At 38.7% G+C, this 26,771-nt stretch overlaps 2 protein-coding genes across 2 annotated transcripts in view; one reads left to right on the top strand and one right to left on the bottom strand.

The window, feature by feature from the left end:
- The window catches only part of gria3a (glutamate receptor, ionotropic, AMPA 3a), a 73,040-nt gene that overhangs the window by 2,338 nt on the left and 43,931 nt on the right, over window positions 1-26,771 (top strand). Inside the window, exons 3-4 of the mRNA XM_055148910.1 lie at window positions 8,376-8,534; window positions 26,245-26,484. Coding sequence (XP_055004885.1) covers window positions 8,387-8,534; window positions 26,245-26,484 — 388 coding nt within the window. The 5' untranslated portion in view covers window positions 8,376-8,386. The remainder of the gene's footprint in view (window positions 1-8,375; window positions 8,535-26,244; window positions 26,485-26,771) is intronic.
- nlgn3b (neuroligin 3b) overlaps window positions 1-26,771 on the bottom strand; it is a 69,250-nt gene that overhangs the window by 28,948 nt on the left and 13,531 nt on the right. The gene's annotated exons all lie outside the window — the stretch shown is intronic.

The following is a 26,771-nucleotide window of genomic DNA, read 5'->3' as shown; positions in this document are numbered from 1 at the left end:
ATATATTGCTAAGAGTGTTTTTTGGTATGTTTTAGCAATTTTTGAGGGGGACTGCTCTACAATTTTGGTGCTTATTTAGGAGAATGCTTTGATGGTTAAAATAGAAGTATTTCATATTAACTTTGCACAAGTAGTGGTTTAACAAAGAAACATAGTAAATGTATTTGGTTCTTAGTATAATTTGCAATATATATAGTATCACATGTATCGCCATATCAGGATAATATCATATAGTGAGTCATGTATCGAATCATGAGGGACCCTGATTCCCAACCCCAGTTTGAACCTTAACTCTGATGTAGACTTGGTCATGTTCTGTACTGGTTTAGTCCTGGCCTAGGTCATGTTTACATCTGGGAGTAGCCCCAGTTTTGCCCCAATTCGGATGAGGTGTGTGCAAATGTTAACACATTTTAATAGAAATGGTAGCAAGTGACATGTCTCTCCATCTCCCGCTACTGCCTCATCAGCCTAATAATAACACAGAGGAGAAAAGCAACCATCAATAATTAAAATGTCTGGCTAATTTGTTTTGTTCTCAAAGCGTTTTGCCTGTGGGATATTGTGCCGTTGAAGACATGGGAATGTTTAATCAAATTCCCATTAATATTCATGCGCGCCTCGACAGTTGCCTCTGCACCTTGGCTTCATTGTTGTTGTTGAAATAATCACAGAAATGTTCAGGATTTTGGGTCTCATTTGTCTCCTTCATCGATCAGGCAAAAGAGTGAGAAATTTCTAAATAAAGCAACAGCAGATTCATTTCATAGGATTGTCCCTCTAGAGGTGAGACTGTACATTGCAAATGTGTCGTCATTGTCACAAGAAGAGGTGGAAAAAAAACTAAATCTGTACTTTTCACAATTACGAGGTCTTGACTTTATTTCATTTTTTTATTTTTTTTATTACAAAGACTGTACATTTCTGCGCTGTGACCATTAATGCTACTACTCCTAGATCTACCACAATCCAATACAAAGAAATCTGTTGCTACACAAAGCACCCCCTAACAAGTCATACCTTGAATATTTTTGTTATGATTAAAATAGTTTGGGATGCCAAGACAAAAAGAAAATCAAACTTCAACAAATTACTAAAAAGAAAATGTGAAATCTCTGTGACACATAATTGAAGACTTCCAAACCACCACAAACTACTTTTGCCTTGTGCATTGTTATGAAGCCGTAATTATCTCTGTTGTTATTCCAGATCATGTCTTGGCCACATCCTGCTAAGATTACTGTGATTATCTGTGTCTTATTTCACTCACTAATCAGCTCCAATGATTCTAGTACCTAAGATGCATTTCTTCCATCCCTTAACAAACTGTCTCCACTCTAAATGTATAGTTAATTTTATTATGCATCACTTGTGTTGTGTAGCCAGACAGTAGACAGTAGAACTTCACAATAAATGTCTGATTTTAAATAGTGTTCATGAAGTAGTAGTAAAATGCAGTATAAAATACATTTAATGTGCTAATGTCATCTAAGCTGTAAATTTTATATGTGGAAAATGGTAATCTATTCATTTTAATGGACCCATAAACTGTGAAATCAACAGTGTCTATTGAGTGTGAAGTTGGCTGCGACCTGCACATTAAAGACAAGAGTCGAGAAAGGAGCTGAATATGTTAAGGTGCTCTGCAGAGATACTGATAAACAAAGAAGGGACAGTGGATAGACTGGTAGAGGTAGAGCTTGAGGCCTATAGGTAAAGAACAAAAGCGATTTGAATGAGAGGTGCAGAGGAAAGGGTTTGATAAAGCTCTAACAGAATATATGAAGTAATATCACATATTCAACTGTCAATAATACTAAGCAAAAGTCCAAATTCATGGTGTCATGGAATTACTTTTTCTTATGAAATCTTGAAATGTTGCCCAGGTCAAAACGTTTGGCTGCAGCAGACAGCAGACAGAATTATGGATTTTTTTTTGTCGATTTGCGATTTGTTGAGCATTAACATTTGATAGAAGACTGGAATATGAACTAATAAACTAATCCCATGAATTTCAGAACATGTTTGTAGAGGTCTAAACTAATGTTCAATACATGTTCAAGTTTGCTGATTGCAGAGAACAGTCTATTATCTAAATAACTGCAACCTATAATTCCACCAACTCAACTCAACTTTCGATTCAATTGCCATGTATTGTGCAGCCAGATAGAGCAGGCTTCCTGTGAATCAAAAACCCCATCTGAAAATGCTTAGTCAAGGTCTTTTTTTTATCAAATGAAAACTTGAGCACACTGCGGAGCCTGTAGTTTTTCCGCTTGTTCCTGACATAAATCTGCTGCTCAGTTCTGGGTGGCCTCGAGCTCCAGTGCTTATCACCCACAGGTCAAACACACAGATGTACTGGCTGTAATGGAGTGATTACTCAGAGATGTCAGATACAATCAGTGTCACGCCACACAACTACAGACCACTGCACTTTTGTCCACTCAGCGGACATGTGTGTGTGTGTGTGTGTGTGTGTGCATGCACCTATACATTGTACATGCTGTGCTCAATACACCACTGGAGATAAAACAGGCCTTCCGATTTTTCATTGTGGCATTCTACAAATCAAAGATTTGTTACAACATAATAGTAGATCTTTTCTACTTCCATATCAAAATTGTCAAGATTCTGATCAAAATGCTTTACAGTGATCAAGTTATTTCCCTTTATTGCACAGTTAGCATTATTAATAATCCTCACAATGATCAATCATGAGTTTTGAAACAGTGTTATCAGCTATTTTTATTTAATAAATAAAATATTAATGTCATGAACCTAAACTACACAGTTTTAATCAGTGCCATTTAATATAAACATATACTAACAAGATATGTGCTGCTAGTTAGTTTTCAGTTCAGTTTGAGGCCTGGTGAGGAGCTTTGGCACTGAGTGGGACATTGCTCCTTGTTGCCCAAAGCCCAAAGCCCAAAGCCCAAAGCTCACAAGCCCAAAGCGGTGGAAAAGTGACAGGTTTTCATGAGTGATGTGGCGTGTGCAAAACCTCAGAGCACTTCAGTCAAACTCTGCTGTAGCTCAGCCTCAAACATGAAAGAGATTTTATACTGACTCTTATTGTTGTTGATGTGTTTCATCAGCTGACTTTTTTTCTTTTGAAAGATATTGAAATGGCAACCTTTATACCATGAAGAAAAAACCTATCAAGAAAAAGGGTAAAGTCCAAGGCTGTTAAAGGAGCCACCACCAGTGTAACTTGCACCACAGATTGAAAAACATAGCATCAGCCTATTTCTGTTACAATATGAGCATCCTGTCTTGCATATTAAAATCATCATTAATTCCCTTTAATCTCATGCTTGATATTCCTCCAGGTTCTCATTGTACATACATGCATGAAGTTGATGATTAAAGACACTATTCTCCAGGTCAATTAGCGCATATCTTATACTATTTTATTTTCTCTCTTAATCCCTGACCGAGAATAAATAATGACTCTACACACTGTGCACTGTTTGCTTTAGAAAACATTGTTTACTAGTGTTTTTTATCACTAATTATCCTGCACCAACACTCATTTCATTATGTGCCCAAGGAAATGAGGCGACACATGCATCAAAGCTCTTCAGTCTCTCCCTGTGGGTCTAAGCCTAATGTCACTTTAATAGAGATGTGCTGGAATATGGAGTTTCAGCCCAGCAGTTGTTGTAGCACAATGGTAGAAATGCAACTGTAGGCCTCCACCAAGGCATTGTTTCCCAAAGATATACATGTGTAGACCAGACTCAAACAAGAAGCAAAAGTGGAATTACCAATCCCGCAAGTCTGTCCTTTTTCCTTTAAAACCCTTCTAGTTCAAATATAACCTGCCCTTACAATTAATTAAAAAAGCTAGTTTATACATCTTTAAATACCAGTTTGTCACATAAAAAATAATAAAAAATAATATATATTATATATAAATAATTATACAAGGACATTTTTTACTGGCTGTCCTAGAACAAACTTTGCATGCAAAATAATTTTTTGAGGTTTTCTTAGCTGAATCACACAATGTACTATCAACAATAGCCTTTTATAGAGGGTTTAGTTGGGTTTTTCAGAAGATGTAATTCTGATGTCTGTGGTAAATACAGTTTTTATCAGTATTTAATATTCCAATTAATATTTTTCTCATCAGAACGGAGAGTCGTAAAAACAAAAACAAAACAAATATTGGCTGTCTTAAAAACATTTCCATTGATTAATACTTTTGAAATAAAAATCATGTATTTTCCCTCGCAGTAATTCAAATTCAACATTTATTAAAATGTCACTTTAGAGGACTTTATTATAGGAGATGTGTGAAGAGTGATTGGTAGCTGTATTCTCTGTGCTAACGTTGGATATGCAAGAATTCAGGCCATGCCGCTCCCTCAGGCCCACAACTTGTGTGCATAATTCTTGGCTTGGAACCAGCAAAAGCTTTATATGAAGAACAGGGTTATGCTTGAAGAGTGTCAGAGAGCTGTGTCGATGTTCTCAGCGCAGTCCACATTCATCTGCATTTTTTATTTGGTTTTGTAAGTAGCACTTCTCAGTGTAGCTTCTTGGACTAATGCCAACTCACCAATTACCACTGCATTACCATTGTTCGTCTTTTGTTTCAAAGAACAAGTTGGAAAATAGAACACATTCACACTAACCTGCATAGTGTGCAGCTTTATTGACTGTATTAACATGGAGATGTGGAAGAGTACTCCTGCTCTCACAGTAACTCTTAGGGTGCATTCACTCTTTATGATTGATTGATAATTGATTGATTTAGTCCTGTTGTGTTTTAGTCCTGGTATAGCCCTAGTTTACTTCCATGTTTCATCACAGTTTTTATGTGGTGAATGTGCAAGTGTGAATGCACCCTTACTTACTGTATAATGGGTAAGGATGCACACCGATACTGATACTGTTATTGAGTATCAGTTCCATGATATCGGTTCAGCCGATACCTTGGTTGGGCCTATAATTGGATGTAATAAGTTGGGATGTAACGATATCCAGCTCTCTCTGTGTTTATTGCGATATTTTGTGGAGGCCAATAAAATTGTCAATATATATTTACTTGTTAAAATATCTTGACAAGACTTGTGACAAGACAAGGTATTGTGATAATCCAAAGAACTAAGATTTAAAAGTGCTTATTAACAGTTATTTATTCATGTAGCCTCCACTGAAACAGAGCAAAGAATCATGGTCTATGTAGTTCCCCTTGTTTTTTTTTTAGCTCATGCAGCACCATAACAACGAATATAAGCAGACTTGTAATTCAATATATTGTGATGGCCCATGATATTATTGTGAGGCTTTTGACGATAAGATATCACAATATTTCAGTTATTGTTACATCCCTAGCAAAAGGTCAATTTGCAGGCTGATTTTGGCCCACAACATCTCATAATTTCATAATTCTCATTTGTGGCCATACCGGCTTGTCCCATCAGATCTCAGAAGCTAAGCAGGGTCAGGCCTGGTTAGTATTTAGACCCCTGGAAAAATCAGTTGCCACAGTGGGGCGCCAGTGGCAAAAACTGTTGTTGTGTCCTTGGCAAAACACTTCACCCACATTGCCTTGTATGAAAGTGGTGTGTGCATGAGAGATGGTGGTGGTCGGAGTGGCCTATGGCGCAGATTGGCAGCCTTGCTTCTGTCAGTCTGCCCCAGGGCAGCTGTGGCTACAGTAGTAGCTTAGTGTTGAGTGAGTGAATGAATAATGAACTGTAAAGCACTTTGGGTATCTTGAAAGGCGCTATATAAATGCAATGATCAATTAATTAATTAATAATGTTTCAACTTTTATTCATACAAAGCTGTTCTGTGGTTATTTGAAGGATAACTGATAAGTAACAGTTACCTAACATATCGGTATCTCTTGCATAATAAGTTAACTGCATTTTAAGAAAATAAGTGCAATTTTGTGTCCCTACACTGGTAATGGTTAATATACAGTAAAAGTATCAATATTGTTAACAAGAACTGAAAAAGCTAGATTGGAGCATCCCTAACAATGGGTACAATGCCAATGAAACTATCAAGTAAATTATCAAAACTTTTCTTCCCCGGGCAACCATTTCTGTTATAACTATCTAAATATCTAAATGATCACGATTCATATTCCTGCAATCTGTAATATTAATTAGTTTCAACTTCCTGATTATGAAAGACAGAGGAAATTTCATTCTTTCAAAGGATATATTCTTTTGTTGTAGATTCTTAATTGCTATGGCAAAAGTGTGAATTTTTCATCACTCCATGTATGCAAAACATATGTGAAAATCTCTACTTCAATGTGATGAAGATCGTGTAAGTAAAATTCATGTAGTATTTTATCTAAAAGTATATCATACATAACAAATATACATCTGATCTTTTTGAGCAATCATTTGAGTAAAAGGTGCTTATATTGTGTATTCTGTTGCTGGTTGTGAAAGATTAGACTTGTATGCCAAACATTAAATCAGATCAGGATCAATAGGCAGACTGTGCTGTGCTGGATTCTGCTGCAGTCTCAAAACAGCCAATGATTTCTTCTTGATATTGTATTACACTGAAGGCATAGTCATCAGCTACAATAGTCAGTGCATTTCAAGTGGTTACCAAAAACAATTACACACTCAATTAAATATACATAAGAAATATTCAATTAAAGTCCCACAGCCCATATAAACTTTTAATAAAATAACTTCAGGCAAATTGAGTTCTACAAGTTCACATTATAATAAAGAAAATATATCACAATTATTACATTATATTTTCAATGTACAAAACATACAGCACAAAGCCACACTTTTTCCCAGGAGCAGCACTTAGTCAATTAAGAGCCTAATATATATCATTAGTGAGGCAACTTGGCAACTAGTGATTAAATAATGATAAATCACAGCATTAGCTCTCTTCTAAGTGCAGTGGGAGACCTGAAGGGGACAGCTTCAGATTACACTGAGAGGAGAGCTGTATCACTACTGCACAGGGATGTTTCACACGACTATATTTAGACTGATTAATACATAAGAGCATAATACTATCAACTAAAAGATGTTCTAATATAAAGTTAAATATGCATATAGCTAAATAACTAAAGGACGAATATCTTGTTAAGGTAAGTGTTGTTCTGGGTTGAGAGCCTTGGCCTATTTGTTCAAGACTACACTGCTAGTGTGAAGGAAGTTCATAAGGAATTCAAGTCACAATTTCACCAAACCAATTAACAGATATCATTGTTTAATAAGCCTGTGTTATTTTGTGTTCAAGGCTATTAAAAGACACAAAGACAAGGAAGGCAAGAAAAGGCAAGGGAGGTAATGAAGGTGAATGAGAGATGCCAGTGATGATAAATTAACGAGATATTCTGCTTTACACGATAGCCTGTATTGGGCTACTTTTTGGAGCTGTCGAGACAAAGTCAATTAGCGCATTATTCGCTGATTACGCGATTATATGTTATGGAGTCACGTTTTGCGCATCTCTGAGTTGAGTCCATACAGAAGTGGTGTGGGTGTCTTGGTTCAATTCTTTGCAGCACGCTCTGCACCGCCTCGCTTCAACTCTGCAGTGACGTGAGGAGAAAGACAGGGGTCTGCTCTTATTATAATTCACCATCGGACCAAGTTTGATAAACGCCCCCTGCTACCTCTGCCTCCCTCCCGCCTTCACTCTGTCTCTCCGTGGTCCATTTGAATGCAGCCCATCTACAGGACGGAGATGCGCGTCGGCTCCACACGGTCCCACCACCATCTTTAACTCACAGACCGGCTCTGTACCCGGCAGCGGCAGGAGCGCTGCAGTTGCGCTGGCACACACTCTGTTTGGTGCACTCTGCCAGAGAGAGAGAGAGAGCGACCCGACGATCGCATCTTGTGGATTTCTTTTGCGCCTATGTTCATGGTTCGCCTCGCTTCACCTCAAACGCGGGAATTAATTTTACTTCTCTGACCAAAATGTGGCTTCGAACAATAAAGGCAACCTTTGTTTTGTTGTGCGTTTTTGGAGAGGCGCGAGCTGGCTTCCCGAATCAAATCAACATAGGTAAGTTGAATGGGGCACTCACTTCACTGGGCTGCATCTCTTTGTTGAAGCTGCTATCTTTTCTATGTCAAGTTCACCCCGTTACAATGTCTTGTGGGCGGGGGGGGGTAAAAATAGAGTTGATCCAAATTGGCTTTTTACGCTCTCTGCAGTGCATTATTTAGTGAGAAAACGTGACGTGCCTTGACTTGTGTGAAGTTAAGTCTTCTCATCGTGTCCCGGAGAAGGCTAATAACGTGGCAGCCGCTCAAGAAGGCATCTATCTTGCGCATAAGGACCAAATAAGGCCTGGTGGAAGTGTCTGTTGAACTGAACTAATGAGAGCCTGTTGTTTGACATTGTCTTGTCTGCTGTAGGTGGACTGTTTATGCGCTCCACGGTCCAGGAGCACAGCGCCTTCAGGTTTGCTGTCCAGCTGTATAACACCAACCAAAATGTGACAGAGAAACCCTTCCACCTCAATTACAATGTGGACAACCTGGAGTCATCCAACAGCTTTTCTGTCACACATGCCTGTAAGTAATGCTCCATCTCAGCACTGCCAATCCCAGCTGACACTACTGGATTTACACCTTTGATATTTGCTTATTTATTTGAATCAACTGGATATAAACTGCCACTATAATAGAGTTTGACAAGCTCTCTAAATGACCAACCTCAAGAAGCAGCATTTGAACCAGGACAAAAAAAAGTAATACTAAATCAGTTTTTGAGTTGTAGCACCAATGTGCAATTGACTGCACAAGACATCAAATGAATTCAGTGACGTTCAAAACCAAAACTACTTTCACCACAAGTAACACAGAATATACCAATTGACCACACTATATTTTCAGTCTAACTTGTTGAGTGGCCTAAATCAGACCTACGCAAACTATTGTTCTCTAGCTCAAATCCTCTTCCAGAATTGACAGATTTCGAATGGTTGAAATCCTACTCACACATTTACTCTTGCACCTGCCAAGTTATGGGTCCTCCTAATGCACACAGCCGTCTCGCGTTCTGTCAGAGATTTACCAGCTGGATGATAGAGCGCGATGGCCTGTAATTGGGCAAAACACAGTGATTTTCTAAATGCAGTAATTCAGTAATTCCAGAGAAGCTGAAGATAAGCGGCACTTGTATGACAGTGTATGAAAGAGGAGAATGTAAAAATGGATATGCAATGCACCCCACTGTAAAAAATAATTAATTAATTTAATAATTTAGTTAATTAATTAATTATATAACTTTTCTGGGAAAGGCTCCATCACCTGCTTGTTTACATTGAGGTGCTATTGCTGTCCCCTGAATGTTCCACACTATGGCATTAAACAACTTGTCTATCTCCATGGAGACAAGCCGGTGGCACCACCTGGCCAAGTTACAGTACATTTATGTTATGCCAATGATTCACTAAAATTCAATAACACATTTATTTCATCAGAACTTTTGTGTAAAAGCTCACATAAGAACACTGAAAAATTTGCAATGTTCTTGGCAGATGTTTTATTATGCAGTTTCAGAGTTGATTTACCTTCAGCGTCAGCGAGATAATTATTATTATATTACTACAAGTATCCATCAGAAATAGAAACTTGATTTAGAGGATGAGTTGCAGATCCAACACAAGGAGTATTTTCTGCTAGGTCTATTACTAACTTCAAACCTGAATCATTTTGCTAAGCAAGCAGTTAATCCCATGAGCAGTTACTGTACCATAATATTATATCATACATGATATAATATTCCATGCACTCATCATCTGTTTGATTGGAAATGATCATAGACTTCACATTTGCTCTACCAGTCACTTCTATGTCATGCTGTCCACTGAATTCGATCTTCCTATTCAATTAGCCTTACTTATTACCACTTCAATGCCCTGCGTTAGCGCTATAAACTAGAAGAATATTGTTTTCCATTAGTTAAACATTCTGTTCATTACATTTGTTATGATTTTTTCTCAGAAACTGTTCAGAATATCTTAAACCAACAAAAGAATGCTCTCCACATCAGTCCAAATTAACACTTGCATTAAAAAGTCCAATAGTCTCCAGACCGTATTCTTTTACTGCTACATATCTGGCCGTAGACCTGTCAATTTAAGAGCTGCAAATCGATAACTGCGATCAATCACAAATAATTGCACTAGCCTCTGTTGAGTTGTCGTGGTCACTAGTGGTTAGTGCTGCAGCCTTGGGGAGAAGTTGTGGAAAAACAGGCCATCACATTCACACAGTCACACATCAGCACAGTGTCCAGTCCAGCCTTGTACTGCTGTAATTACACCAAGGGTCAGCACTTTGCTCAAGGGCACTCAAGCAGTTGCAAGTGATGAAAAGATGCGCATTATACACTTGGAGCTATGGGGATGAACACAAGCTTGGACCATGTTTTTGAATCTAGGACCCTGTCAGCACTGGAGATTACTCAAGCGGCACAAACATTTATTGAGAGTGCATCACTAAGCATAGAGTGTAATGGTAAAAGCAGTTCTTTTTCAGCCATCTTGAATGCACTGTACTAATGAGCAATAGAAGCAGAGAGGTAGTGGCTATATATGACGGTAAACAAAGCAAATATGAAGTTTGCCCACCGACTGCTTTAAGTACAGTACAGAGAAGCAATCTTTTGCCATATCTCAATCTACCTAGATTTTGGACTGAAATAAAACATGCATTCAATTTTGACTCTCTGCTTTGCAAAACAGTGTAGTTCCTTCCTTTTCTGTATAGTGAATCTGTTCCAACATTACAAAATTGGCTGTTCCTTTCTCCCACAAAAGTCAAGCTCTGTATTTTTAGAAACTGGGAAAATGTGGTAAAATAGTGGACTGATTCTAATCCCATCATAGCTGCTCTTACACTCACAATAAGCAGACCATTTTTACCTTGATGACAAATGTTGAAAACAGTAAAAAGGGCTTGGCGATATCATGGTAATAAACATTGAATTGTAAGCTTAATCCTGTTATGTTTTTGTTTTTTTTTTTGGTAAAATTACAATATTGATTTACAAATTTTCTCTTGAATGCACCTCTGAAACATGTTTCTCACTTCTCACTTTCAGTCTCAGAAATGCTCTGAGGGAGAGACAAATGAAACTAACAATCTTGCAATGACTTTCAGAATATCAGATGATTTTAGTTACCTCTTCAAGACAATATATAGATGCATTGTTTATGTGAATCGTGATAAAATCATATGTTCTGACTCCAATTTGTGATATTAATTGTTTTGCTTATTGCTTTCCCCACTGAAAAAGCTTTCTGTTTTGCATTTAAACTTAATTGTCATTCACTGCTGGTTTGAAAGTGACTTCACATATTCTCTATTCATCTCATCTCTAAGAGTTCACCTGGGAGTGCGGAGCAAGGTTGAAACACAAATGCAATTTACCGTATGATGTTGTATCATGCCCCTATTAAAAATGCAGACCTGAGCCAGAATTCACTTTGAGGAGGCCTTGATGAGTGCAGCAGACACCTTTATTGTCATTTAGAAGCTAACGTATAAAAACAAAGGTTAAATAAAAGTAGATTGACATGCTTAGTCTTTGGATACACTGTGGATGACAAACGCCAGTGAGCTGCTAATTAGGAGCAGCCTGCACAGTTACTAAAGCAGCGCTTGAAAACCTCCCAAAACTACACACATCTTATTTTAGGGCTGTACATTGCGTAATGTCACACATGATTAGCAGGTGCTGATTTAGTGTGACATGCTGTGATTCTGGCAGGGTTTAAATGTTATTCTTGTCACAACTTTCCCTCCATACTAACTACTTACATACTGACACTGGCTTACATTGTAAATAACACCCACAGTATTGGATTCTACTCTGATGGAGGAACTGGCATTTTGTACAAAAACTGACAATCTTGTAAAATGATGTTCCAAGTGCAAATAGTTGTAAATGTATTACTGCTATTTATAAGTATGGGACAAGATCTCGTGCCACAAGATCTCATGAGGCAAAATTGTCACAAGAGTGTAAAATAATCTTGTGAAATTTCTTTTCAATGCTTTTATGTTAGGATTGGATAAAAAATGAGTACTGGTGAGTTACAATTTTTGTGAAGCTGTAGTCCCAAAAAGCAGTGCTACAATAACAGCAGAAATATTAAATAAAGTATATCAAAAATGTTGAGGCCAAAATTGGGAATTGGATTGCACAATGTATTTATTATATTATAAATGTCAAAATCTTGTCTTATCTCATTCTTGTAGATCCAGTCTCGTGTCTCATCAAGTATGGGGAAATTGTATCTCACTCCATCCCTAATTATTTTTGTTTATGTGTAACACTACAGCTGTTATATAACATTTGCTTTGTTAACAACTTTTATTGGCTTATTGTATACTTACTTTGTTAATAATTTATCTACCTAATGATAGAAAATTATATAAATGCATTAGGTTAAGTTATTTTTGGTGACATAAAATAACTTTTTGTATATTTCTGTAGGTTGTACTGTTCTCTAGTTAGGTCAGTATATAATGATTGTAACAAATCCTTGATGGCAAATGACTGTGTTATTGGCAGCATGGATCAATAGGGTGGAAGGGTATAGTCCTGCAATGTGTGTGTGTGTGTGTGTGTACTGTGTGTGTGTGTGTGTGTGCGCGAGTGCTTAGTTTATTCAATATGGAAAAATCAATTCTCACCAAGCTTTCATTTTCTCCGTCTCATTCTCTCTATTTAAATGTATGACCAGACTAAAGCCGAAGAACTCTATAGTCATCAGACAGTGTAGCTTGTTTAGGTCAGCACGAGGCATAAACTACAAACTTTCTCTGAATTGCTTTCGACAAAATGGGAACTTGGGGTTTATTATCGTGACCAGTTTGTCCATGTGGGATGTATTGATGCGACACCTTGCCCTGGGACATGGCTGATGGTGTGCATAAATGTAGAAACAGGGAGGTAGAAGCCATTAAGAGAAGAGGTCAGGGGCAGAGGCAGACTGGGGCAAAACATGATCACCAGTCTGGGTGCAAATGGAGAGATCTAGTTTCTCACTTTGGGACCAGCTAAAATAAAGAAGTTTGCATCAAATTACTGCTGCAAATGAGGTTTGTTAGTTCGGCTAGGGGTGATATGATATCATATCACAATTTTCTTAGAGTCAGACCACGATGCTGATTTTACCAGACGATACTTGTTTTCTTAGTATCTTTATACAGTATTTATAAGGTAACTAAAGCTCTTTCTGAAATGTTACATTTCACTGTGATTAGTTATACTGGCTACTACTCACTCAGAGCATGACACAGACTGACTTATAAACAGTGTCAGGTTTTACCACAGAGCTGCATAAAAAAAAAAAAAAAAAGCTGAATCATAATTTTTTATTTATTTATTTATTTTTTTAACAAAATAGCATATCAACATGTGTCACGTGTTGACATAATGCTTTTATTTTTATCACTATGTTGCCCAGCCCTAGTATGGGCCAGATTAGATTGTATTGTAGTGTTCGGAAACACTACTTGGTCCAGAATCATAAAAAAAAAAGAAAAAAATTATATATATATATATATATATATATATATATATATATATATATATATATATATATATATATATATATATATATATATATATACCCCAATAAGTATCACGCTGAGCGAGGCAGCGACTGACCTGAAAGATAAGATCATGGCCCGAATGAACACAAGGCAACCCCGATGCCAGTTACAGAGGCTAAGTGAAGTACCATCTGAAAGTCTCCTAGACGATGTGAATGCAGCACTGACAGTGATCCCTACCACAACAATCACTGAAACCAATGAGCTGATATACACTTCAGCAGCAGTGATCCTAGATGTGTTGGGCTATAAGAGCAACCATGGGAGCCATGCGATACAATAATAAATCAAGGAGGTGCGGAGAGAAGTGAGCCAACTGTCAGAGGCCCAGAAAGGTGCAATGAAAAAGCAAGTGCCCAAGAGGTACAACCAGTTGCCCATACCTGAAGCACTCGAAACTGCCAAACAAAGGCTCCAAGCCTTGGCCAGCCGCCTAAAGAGGTACACACGAGATAACGAGGCCAGACGAATAAACCGGCTGTTCGCAACACAACCGGCGAAAGTGTACGCTCAGTGGCAGGGTAATAACACCAGAGCATACCCACCAAGGCTGGAGACTGAGAGGTACTGGAAAGGCATATGGGAAAGGGAGGCATCACATAACACTGATGCACAGTGGCTGGTGGATCTGAGAGAAGACCACAGCAACCTCCCTGAACAGAATCCAGTCACCATCACAGTGGCAGACATCCAGGGAAGAGTCTCAGGTATGAAAAACTGGACCGCACCGGGCCCTGACATGATCCATGCGTACTGGCTAAAGAAGCTCACTGCCCTCCACAAGCGCCTGGCAGCACAAATGAACCAGCTGCTAAGGGATGGGACTCACCCTGAATGGTTAACCCAAGGGCGTACGATCCTGATCCTAAAGGATCCTTCAAAGGGTGCAGTCCCATCCAACTATCGGCCAATAACCTGTCTCTCCACAACATGGAAGCTCATGTCAGGCATCATTGCGGCTAAGATAAGTGGGCACATGAATCAATACATGAGTGCAGCACAGAAGGGTATCGGCAAAAACACCAGGGGAGCCAAACACCAACTCCTGGTTGACCGAACAGTCGCCCGCGACTGCAGAACCCGTAAGACCAACCTGTGCACTGCCTGGATTGATTACAAGAAAGCCTACGACTCAATGCCACACACATGGATCACTGAGTGCTTGAAGCTGTACAATATCAACAGGACTCTAAGTGCGTTCATTGCGAACTCGATGCGGTTGTGGAAAACCACCCTTGAAGCCAAGGGGAAGCCACTTGCACATGTGTCCATCAAATGTGGCATATACCAAGGAGACTCACTGTCCCCACTACTGTTCTGCACAGGCCTGAACCCTCTCAGCCAAATAATCGACCGCACTGGCTATGGATACCGACTCAGAAACGGGGCCACCATCAGTCACCTCCTCTACATGGATGACATCAAGCTGTACGCTAAGAGTGAGCGAGACATCGACTCACTGATCCACACCACAAGGATCTACAGTACAGACATTGGGATGTCATTCGGGCTTGAGAAATGTAGCAGGATAGTGACAAAGAGAGGGAAGGTAGTCCACACAGAGGGGGTGTCACTCCCAGAGGGAACAATAGCAGACGTTGAGGACAGTTACAAGTACCTTGGTATCCCACAAGCAAATGGCAACCTCGAAGAGGCAACAAGGAAAGCGGCTACGGCCAAATACCTGCAAAGAGTGAGGCAAGTCCTTAGAAGCCAGCTCAATGGCAAGAACAAGGTGCAGGCAATCAACAGCTACGCCCTGCCAGTGATCAGATACCCTGCAGGGATTGTAAGCTGGCCAAAGGAGGAGATACAGACCACAGATGTTAAGACACGAAAGCTCCTGACCATGCATGGAGGGTTCCATCCCAAATCCAGCACCCTGAGACTGTACGCAGGCCGGAAGGAAGGGGGCCGAGGACCAGTGAGTGTGGGAACCACTGTCCAGGATGAAACATCCAAGCTCCTTGAGTACATCAAGGACAAGGCCCCGGCAGATGAGGTGCTCAGAGAATGTCTCAGACAGTGGGGTCCAGAGGAAGAGGTGCTGGAAGGACCATCATGGCAGGACAAACCCCTACATGGGGCGTACCACCGGAACATAACTGAAGTGGCTGATATCAAGAAATCCTACCAATGGCTTGAGAGGGCTGGTCTGAAGGACAGCACAGAGGCACTGATCCTGGCTGCTCAGGAGCAGGCCCTGGGCACTCGAGCAATAGAGGCCCAGATCTACCACACCAGACAAGACCCACGGTGTGTAGACTGTGCAAAGAGGCTCCTGAGACAGTCCAGCACATAACTGCAGGGTGTAAGATGCTGGCAGGGAAAGCATACATGGAGCGACATAACCAAGTTGCGGGCATAGTGTACAGAAACATCTGTGCAGAGTACGGGCTGGAGACCCCAGGATCAAGGTGGGAAACACCTCCAAAGGTTGTGGAGAATGACCGAGTCAAGATCCTGTGGGACTTCCAGATACAGACTGACAGAATGGTGATGGCGAACCAACCAGACATAGTGGTGGTGGATAAGAAACAGAGCAGAACCGTGGTGGTGGACATCGCAATACCAAGCGATGGTAATATCAGGAAAAAGGAACACGAGAAGCTAGAGAAATACCAGGGGCTCAAGGAAGAGCTGGAGAGAGCCTGGAAAGTAAAGGCATCAGTAGTGCCTGTGGTGATCGGAGCACTCGGGGCTGTAACCCCCAAACTGGAAGAGTGGCTTCAACAGATACCGGGAAAAACAACGGACATCTCAGTCCAGAAAAGTGCAGTACTGGGAACAGCAAAGATACTGCGCAGAACTCTCAAGCTCCAAGGCCTCTGGTAGAGGACCCGAGCTGAATGAGGGTGAGAGAGACCTACCACCGTGGAAGGTGAGAAACACATTTTTTTTTTATATATATATATATATATATATATAGTACTTTACTTTTACAAGATAGGGACACACACTAAATCTAGTGATATGGGTCAGTTTTGAAGCAGTTGATGAGATAGTCTTATTATATTGACTGGAGTATAAAGAAAAAAATCTACTCCCTAACTACATGGACCCTGCTTTGATTCTGATTCTGGTAAAGACCTTTGCAGTAGTCATTTTTCCAGTTTTTGGCCTGAAGACTTGTTTAAAGGTCCTGTATTACACAAAATGGATTCTTGTGAGCTTTATGCCATATTATATACATTATGCAAAGTTGTTACCTCATCAAAAACATATCTGGAGTTGTGCTTTGTTTGTTGTACGAATGTTTGAGTAATCCTTTATAGTTAGTCTGTCTACATCTCCAAAGCTCAAAACACTCTGTTCCACCTTGTGATGTCATGTAGTGGCAGTCTTCAATTAATAGCTACCTTTTACCATTAGTTCAGTAGAGATTGGCAATTCCAAGGCTTCCTATACTTTCTAGTGAAGGTGTATGGAATTTAAAAACACAGTGAAGCATGAAGCATGAAGAATGTTTTCCATTTGAGAGAAGAACTCAGCCTAAATATGCTGGATTTGTGTGTTAAACACAACTCTGAGTATGATTTGGATGAGGAAACAACATCATAACATACCAGAAAATAGTATAATATGGCCTTTAATGGTGAAATCAGAAATCAGTTTTAAGTTGCTATTTACCCAGCTTAGTACAAGCAGTTGCATCACAGTGCAGAAGTAAACTTGTGAAAGCCGGCTGCTGGATGCCACAAACTTTGATGACATTTGGTCCATTTTTCGCAAAGTCTCTTATTCTCGCTAACTATCCTCCTCTGCCATGAGTCACCCGTGTGTGCGTACAGACACAAGCTAATGTTAGAGTGCTGGAGTGTGTAGGCACTGGACGGCCTCACTAATGCACCAGCACCAAACATTTGATGAGGCCAGATATTCTCCCCCTCCACCTCCTCCATAGTTCTATTTCATAATATACTGTGGTTAGTCACTGGCTCTGTTTTATATACAATTAACAGTAAGTAGGCAAGCAGAGGTTAGCCCATATTTAAAAAGGTTAAAGATGGTTTAATGCTTGGTGAAAGGGTCATAGTCATAACAAATGTAATAATTTCTGGGCCATCTTAATCTTTGAAGTTGGGGTGGGTGAATGGCAAAAATAACATCACAATTCTCTGAGCGTCAAATGACAATTTCTATTTGATCACGGCTCATGTACACTTTGTATCTTTTTATTGCCTTTAAGAGGTTAATAATGTCATCTGCCTCTTCTGAGAGTTCACACGTAATTCTGATTGGTCTGATTGGTCTAGCTGTCACCCACTCAGGAGGAGTGGGTGGGAAAAAGTGAGCAGGCAGTTGCATTAAATTAAGAAATAATGAATCACAATTTGACGATACCACCAAACAACCAGACGGTCACAGAGATGGGATCACGATTTGCTTTTTATCATCATATTTTCCAGCCCTACATTAAAGGAATGTGACTGTTAGAAAAAAAATATTGCATAATCTTACAGGACAAATTTGAAAAGCAGTTAAAGAACATTATCTCACATACTAATATCAAAAGAAGAAGAAACAGCATGAAATTTTCTGAATGATAATGTAAAGTTGCTGATAAAAGTGACAGATAAAATTAAAATGACTTATTCTAACAATTATTCACCTGAAAGCCTTTATAGACTCCAACAATATAGCAGATAGGAGCATGTTATGTCCGTATTTTTAAATGATTGGTAACTGTTGCATTTTCTAGTCAATTGTAATTCCATTATTCACTGTGGAAGACGGGATGTTTCTTTCGCACATATGGCCTTTTAAATCTGCACAGCATTTATTCAGTCCGGTAATTACGTAAGGTGTTAAGCACTGCCTTGTCTTAAGGTTTTGTTGATTTCAATTTGCACACACTCTTAACAGTTTTCCTTCTGCCAAATTTAAAGGTCACTACTGTAGTGCCTTACCCAGTTCCGGCTAGTTACTGCTGCTAACAATTGTGTCAATATGTAACTAAACAGCAGTAACAGCCTTAGCTTTGTCATGTTGTTGTGGAGTCATTTAAAGCGACAAGTCATGAATGATGCATGAGATGAGCTTGTCAAACAGTTTGGGCCCGAGGGGAGGCTTTCTGCATGATCATTTCTATCTTCAGTCTTTCCTAATAAATGTGTTTTTGTGGCAGAAGTGACATCCGCAAAGATTGTAGGCTCAAAAATACATGAGGTCAGTGATAATCAGAAAAAATAAGCAGCATTTTGATTCAAAGTCTCTCACCTGACTATTGGTGTCAAATACTTCCTGTGTAGAATTTGGTTTTGGGTAAGCCCAGTCATGGAGGAAAGAAAATGTTATGATGTGATGTTAAAAATATCTACATGACTACAGCCAGCATCCTGTCAGTTTGAATAATTCGCTCTACGTGACTACTCATCCTTACTGAGTCTTTCAGGTAAAAATATCAATTTTAACATAATAGACCTCACCGTTTAGACTTTCAATGTTAAAATCCTGCTATTTCTCATCTCACAGTAATCTTAACATAGCTGTAAAAAGGGTGCAGAGGTGAATGGGCTTGGGGCTGCGCCAGTGGAGATGTGAATGTACTTATATGTCAGCCCAGTTACAGGCGATGCTGATCACTACTGACAAGCTACACTGATGCTGCAGCAATTTGTTGTACTGCAGCGTCCTTTAGAGAATAGGCATTTTGAAAGCTGTGAATTAGTCACTGTTACCTGAGATTACCATGGGATGACAAGATGTACAATGCAAGAGTTGAGTGATGAAATATTTAGGCACAGTGCTTTCTGCTTGTGCAATGTGTCATAATATTTTTATAATATGTTTGAATGTTTTGAGATTTTTCCTTAGTCAAGAACGGTATATGTTGGCAGAGCCATATTGTTATTTTGTTTGCCAGATAACTCTAAAAGTAATGAGGATGATCATTGTGACATTTTGAGGAAAGGTCAGCAGTAGCCCAAGGAGGAAAAAGTCATTTTCAAGTACACCCAAATATAGTTATGCATCAACATTTGCAAATTACTAACTTTATACTTGTTTTTACCTCTTTTCATGAGTTTCAGAATGATGAAAATTAGGACTGTTGCTATAGTGATAAATAATTTAAAACTAAACATATTTTTTTGAATGGGAAAAGTCTTAAACATTATGAACTAGCAAAGCCTTGCTTGTGCCTCAGTATGCATTCCATCTTTTACCAATAAGTCTTTAAGTGTGTGATGAGGAGCCTTCTTTTCATTTTATGTTTTATTTTATTTTTACTGTTCAACTGAACTCAACATTGTCAAAATTTGGTTTTAATCTTTTTATTACAATGTGTAAAAAAGGAGAGAGAAGCAGAAAACATTTTTTCTCAGACAATAGACCTAGTTTTGAATAGACCCCACCGTGCTCATGTGTCCCAGACACTCAAACAATTTCGGCTTTGTTATCATATAAATACACTTGTCTGAGTTGAATTCTCAGTTTGTCCTTGAATCACGCTGTTCCGATAAGGAGATTGGGGGTTTGAATGAAATGTTCAGTAGGACTGTAACTAATGATTATTTTAATAGTTGACTAAACAGTGATTATTTTTCAGTTTGTTGAATAGTCAGGCGATTATTTCCATTGTAAATTTAGATTTACAAATTAAGTGTGTTACTGATGAAAATCTGAATTTTGACCTTTTGATTTAATAATGATGCCACTGTTTGCCACTTTGTTTTAAAAGGTCTTTTGATATGAGTCTGTATAGTCCACATAATGATGATTATAATGATGATGATTATTATTAATGACTATAATTATTTTTTTATAGGCTACTAGTCACACTCAGTCAATTAATCACTGCAGCCCTAAAGTTCAGTATTAAAGTGTATGGTATTTTTTTATGTGGGCAACCTCTATATAACCTTTAGTATGACTGACATTTACCTCAAGTTGAATAAATACCTTAATATCGCAATCATTTTAACCTGAAATCAGAATGTGTTGGAAGTGAAAATTCAAAGGTCTGGTTTTATGCTTAGTTAAAGTAAAGTCTTGTTTGTATCTTGGTTTATCTGATGAGGTATTAGTCTTGCTTTATCTGTGAATACATTTCCACTGAGCTGATCCTATTAATTTTATAATTGCAGAGGATTTATCATTTATTGGTTATGTTTTATGATGCAGTAATAACTTATCTTACTTTCAGACCACACACTATTTGCACTGTGTAGGCCCCTCTATAATCAGGTCTGGTCTGTGCCCCGTGTTATAACTGTGGACAGTCTGTCAAGATGCACTACACAACAAAGTGTAAAAATGTGAAGCACCCACATATTAAAACAGACTGATTATGTAGTCTGTGTGCCCTTAAAATCGCATTACTCAATAATATGGTTCATTGAAATTACCCATTTTAATTACTGAATAGATCAAGAGAGTTAAAACTGTGTTCTAATAGCACTTGTGTACTGCTGTCATTATTGTATGAGAGATATTTCCTTGACCTTAGATGTATCACACTTGTTGTCAGAGCTGCCCTTTTATGTGGTCTTTCCTAATCTTTGCTGGCTCCTATTAGCTTCAGACTGGAGCAGAATGAAGAGGCTTTTTACCCTTTTTGTATTATGCTTCATGTAAAGTGCGCCTCTGTGATGGCTGTGCAGAAGTCAAAGGCTGTAACACAACAAATTTGAGTGCATTTGTGGACAGCGCTATAAACAAAATATAGAAAATTGTTTGGCAAAGTATAACCTTGTGGCTGTCTCCTACATTTTTTGTGAGTTGCACCCATTGAGTGCAAAACATGGGGGTTCCGATATTATTAGGAAACTATATGCTCCATTTTTAGCACATCTCCAAAACATATATTTTAAGAAATACAGTAATTTACACATACACTACAAGAATACTAATGATGAGAAGTCAGAAGTAGTTTAAAAGGCCCAGCAAATACATACTAAAGAATTTAAGATAGATCAATAGAGTTGAATGTTATACTTGATTTTAGAGTGTTTCCCAGTTTCCTGTGTTGGTTACATTTCTTGTTTACTTTCTGTTGTCAATAATTATGCTACTAGCAGATCACGCACTTCATATTATGCAAACATGGGTTCCACCCACCACCCTTCTTCATTATTAGGATTCTGTTCTTGTTTATCTTCAAACACACAACATCTTTACATGTTATGTTTATGCACATACATCAGTTGCATATTACTGCTTTTTTGAGCAATTGACTTGAGTTGATGTACAAAGAAAAAAATATATAATTTTTGTATCATCTCTTTCCTCACAGCAGCTATAAGTCTACTCTTACTATGCATCCTTCTCTGAAATATTCAATACCTCACCCACATGTGCTTCTCCAACTTCATTTTTAGTAATATAAGATAAGTAGATAACTAGAAAGATAAGATTAAGAGATTAACATTCATCTAGGGTCAACAGATCGTGTGTCAGGGCAGTTTGAGGTGAGTAATAGCCCTCATGACAAAAGTGTTCCTCCTCTGTGTCCTCCATAAGATAATATAAGATGTCTTTCTGATGCACAGCTAATCCACATTCCTCTCAATGAGATCATCACCACTTCCAGCCCTATCCAGTCACCTTTTCTCTCTCATTCTCCAAAAACAAAATATATAAATCTCTTGGTAAAATTTTAGGTGGGATAATTGCCAAACCCTGTGCACCAGCCCGATGTTTTTTTCTGTGGGGAGAATGTGCCTATAGTATCTGTCATTCAGTCAGCACTTTTCCAAGATTTCTTGGCGTACCCTCTCTCACTCTGAAATGGTGTCCCATATGGCCATCAGGACAACTTCATTACATTTATTTTTGAGACTTGCTTCCAGTAACTTTTTTAGTTCTTAAGACAAATTAAGTGCATTGCAGCACCTAATTAATTACTTTTTAAGTTGGACGCAATGATTTCTGTGTCCATTAGTACAGTCTGTCAATACTGATGGTCTTGGCAGGAGTAAGCGAAGAGTCTTTGCTACTGTAATTAAGACATGGGCTATTTGCTTCTCTTGGTGGTGCATTGCACTGTTGTATACTAATGTTAAAGGACTTTGTCACTTTGTCATTTTGAAAAGGTATGCCACCATCTTGTTTCCAAGAAGATGTTATTTGTCACCTCTTCATAGATATGACCTGTAACATGGCCTGGTGGAGATATAACTGTGAGGCCGTACCGTGCAATATTTCAGGCAAAGCAATATCCATAGAGACAGTTGGCAAACCCCCCACCAGAAAAAGTTCCAAAGTGCACCAACATTATTGTTGAAAAGAGATGTGTGCTTGTGTTGCAGGGATTGCATTAACAAGCAGTGGAGACAGTGGAGTACAGCACAGTTGCAATCGCCCTACATTAACATACGGTGCATGACTGTATTTTTATATGTTTACTGGCACAACGTCATTTCTAGTTCTGGTGTTGTGATTCAGCAGCTGTCTTGTGGAGAGCTGCAGATTTCTGCTGGTAAACATATTCAGTTTCAGCTGCTGAGACTGAGAACATCTGCCATAATGGAGTGTCACCAATGACAAGTGTAGACGTCCTCTAATAAGGACAGTACAGAGTCAACAGCAGATACAACTGACAGAGACATCTGATGGAAGAGTCTCAGCTGAACATTTTCTCTTAAATAACCACTCGGGGATGTTGAAATATAAAGTGTAAATTTAGCTTTGCCTTAAATTATGTAAACACTTTAACAGTCAGATATTAAGTGTCATAACTTAAAAAATAAACCAAGTCAAATAGGAGTAGTTGGTTTTAGGCATATTTGGCCTCCCACCAGATTAGAATGTAAATTAGGTCTAAAATTGGACCACAGTTGTCATAGCAGTTATAAACAAAGACAGTCCCAAAGGAGGACAGAAATGTGTTTAAAGCAAATATTTGAACTGCAGAGGAGACCAGTACCATAGTTTGAGAACCATTGAAATAGCCCAAGATTAGTAAGCTTGATTTATATTTGAAAGACAAATACAAAACAAAATAAAGTATGAGAGTATATATTTTGTTGGCATGACACAGTTGCCACACTTTTCCCATTCAGCAGTTTTAACACTAAATGTTATATAACACTAAATGGATTCTGTGTGCTCAAAAAGTTCTATTGTTTGTACCTACTTTTTTCTCTTACATGCCCATTGACCAAACCAATCAAAACAAAAACTGAAAACCATTGGATTATTTTTTTTTGAAAAATTTATCAGTTTACATAAGAAGGTGAATGCTCTGTTTCCTTTGCCTATGTCTGTCCTGATGTGTGACCTGCCCGGAGACAGGACAGTGTGGGACAGGTATATGCCAGGTGTACTCTCATGAGACCAGCCCAACATGCTCTTATACCTGTCCCAGAGGGGAACAGACGCCTCTTTTCTCCTCTAGCATCACTAGAGGCACTGCTTTGTGACAGCTGCAAAAAATAACTCCCATCTCCCATCGGCAGGATATTTGTTACCACCACAAAGTCAAATTATTCTGCCAAAAGATCCTCTCCTCTTTTGGGGCTATACACTTACAATTTATGCATCCCTTTTCACACAAGGGCACTGCTTTATACTTTCAGTAGAACTTTCAGAATATATTTTGTGAAACCTGGTGCTATGCAGCAGTGGCAGCAGTATCCAACTGTAAAACACTAAGCGCGGCAGGTTCATCCCGACATCAGCAACTTTTATGATCTAGGCGTGAAATATTCTCCACTCACAACAGGAGAAAGCTGAAAGAAAATGTCTGGGAGATGAGTCTACAACCACCTCCCTCCGCTTTAGGAATCATGGGTACAGGAAGGATGAGAAGGCAGTAATGAGCACCGTGAGTGGCAAACTTGGGAGGAGACAGACATACTGTACTGTGGTCACTACAGCAGTACTTTATCAATTTCATACATTTTATATTATCTATGCATCTTGAAAGACATACCTGACTGAACTAAAAATGAGCCAACAACCTATGTATAATGCAACTGTCTTGAAATTATACTATCTATCAAGCAAGGAATTGTATTATCAGACCTTATTTAGCCTATCCCTGTGTAACACATAGAAATAAACAAATGTTTGAGATCGGAAATAAAAGAATAGCCACAGTCTATATCTAAATTGCACGAGGAAATGGTTATAGTATCCTGCATTCTATGGTTACAGTTAGGACTACAAGTAAAGAGTGTAATATCTGAACATAGAACAAAGAAACGTAATGACACTGATGTTGTGGCGAATTCTTCTATTTATATAAAAACATATTTTAGCAATAAGAGTGTTACAACGGAATTTTTTTGCTTTTGATGATAAAATGCAAATAAGTCAAGAAATATATATTTTTTATATCACCTGCGGCATTAAAGCAAGTTATATTTAAAGCTGTAAATAGGAATAAAAGATCTATACATGAAAACGTTTAATGTTGATGGAACAGAAGAGATGTAGCAACTATGTCCCTGAACTCTGATCTGCTCCTCTTAGAAACCACATGACTGTAGCTATATTGGTCCACATCTCTGCTTTTTCCATTTATATTCTATCAGTGCATATTCATCATTTTAATTTGAGAGAGAATTTTTTTTTTGTTTCTCAATTCCCTGAATTCCTGAGATTTATAGACTATAGAATTATAGACAAAATCTTGGTAACAAACTTCATATGGACAACTTCCACATATGGATTTTCGGCTCAGGTTCTGGTTGCAATAGTTACATACACATTCCAAAGTCGCCATATTGTTTAAATTACTGGACACATATGTTGCATTAGCAGGAGAAAAATAAATTATGATAGCTTTCCTCTTTATTTCTTTATTTTAGATCTTCAATCTTTTGCTTAAGCAATGGTACAATAAATCCAAGTCTTCACCAGCAGCCAAGAAGTGTTTACATGTGTTTACGGTTTACATCAGTAAAAAGACACAAATTATGTTCAAACATAAGAAGATGAATGTGATTAAAACTTACATTTAGTGTATCCTCTGTGTTACCCTGATCATTTTTGTTTTTATGAGACACAGGTCATGGCCTTCATGCAGTTTGCTCGCTCTTATTAAACCATTTAGTGTGAACAAATAAAATAAAACAGTTAGCACCTTGTAAGAACCAGTATCCGCTACAGCAGGGACTTTATAGGCCCAAGCTCATTTCTGTGTCCCTGCAGATGGTAACCGATAGGGCTTGTTATAAATCTTTTATAGTGCAGCAGAGCCAGCCGCCTGCACATTTGCATGCTCATATTTAAGGCTATTTGTCCATTATGAGCTATGGCCAGTGCACTGATTTCCCCATTATTTCCAGTTGATTACACGGAGCGCTTGCATTTGGACCAAGGAGAAGTGAAGGACAGTGGGCAGCGCAGCATGGCTATGTGGAGCTCATAGCTACCATGGCACACATTCACATTGATACAGCCCCTTTCACATGATTAATGTTGCCTCATTGCAGCCTCATTTGAAGTTTGCAGTGCAGTTCAAAGCCCATTTTGCAAACTTTTCTACATGATATTTCCTTTGGTCTTAAAAATGGATGTAAGAATGCCACTGAACTCGCATCAGTGGCAAAATATACAGTAGCATCTCACCATACAGCATTACAGAACACAAGCAAGACCTGTAGTTTCTTTGCCTACTTAATTAACTACATGCAAGTGCTAGGAGTTGTGCAATATATTTTGAACTAAAATGCTAACATTTCACCTCTTAACCTCTCTCCAGTCTGCTCCCAGTTCTCACGAGGAGTCTATGCCATCTTCGGCTTCTACGACCGAAAATCCATGAATACCCTGACATCCTTCTGTGGGGCGCTCCACACCTCCTTCATCACACCCAGCTTCCCTATCGACACAGATGTGCAGTTTGTGATCCAGATGAGACCCAGTCTGAGGGGTGCCATCCTGAGCATGCTGGACCACTACAAATGGGAGAAGTTTGTGTATTTGTACGACACAGATAGAGGTAAGCAATAACTTATATCACCACCATCAGTTGTTCTCAAACTTAACACTACCAATATCACAGCAGGGAATAGTTCAGTTACTGTGTGTCATCACTACACTAAAGTGAGCTGTACTAAATGAGGTCAAGACAAGAGATTGAACCCTTTTTCAACCAAATTTCATCAAGGCTACACCTTACAACTAGAGCAATTTAACATATACAGTTTAAATTAGTGTTCACACAAATTGGACAAAGTTACACATTTCCTGAATAGTTTTAGAACAGAATGGACTTAATCCTCACAC

Source organism: Boleophthalmus pectinirostris, unplaced genomic scaffold (genome assembly GCF_026225935.1).
Source record: "Boleophthalmus pectinirostris isolate CB_2022bp ecotype Guang Dong unplaced genomic scaffold, ASM2622593v1 HiC_scaffold_12, whole genome shotgun sequence".
NCBI lineage: Eukaryota > Metazoa > Chordata > Actinopteri > Gobiiformes > Gobiidae > Boleophthalmus > Boleophthalmus pectinirostris.
This window is presented reverse-complemented; position numbering and strand designations above follow the sequence as displayed.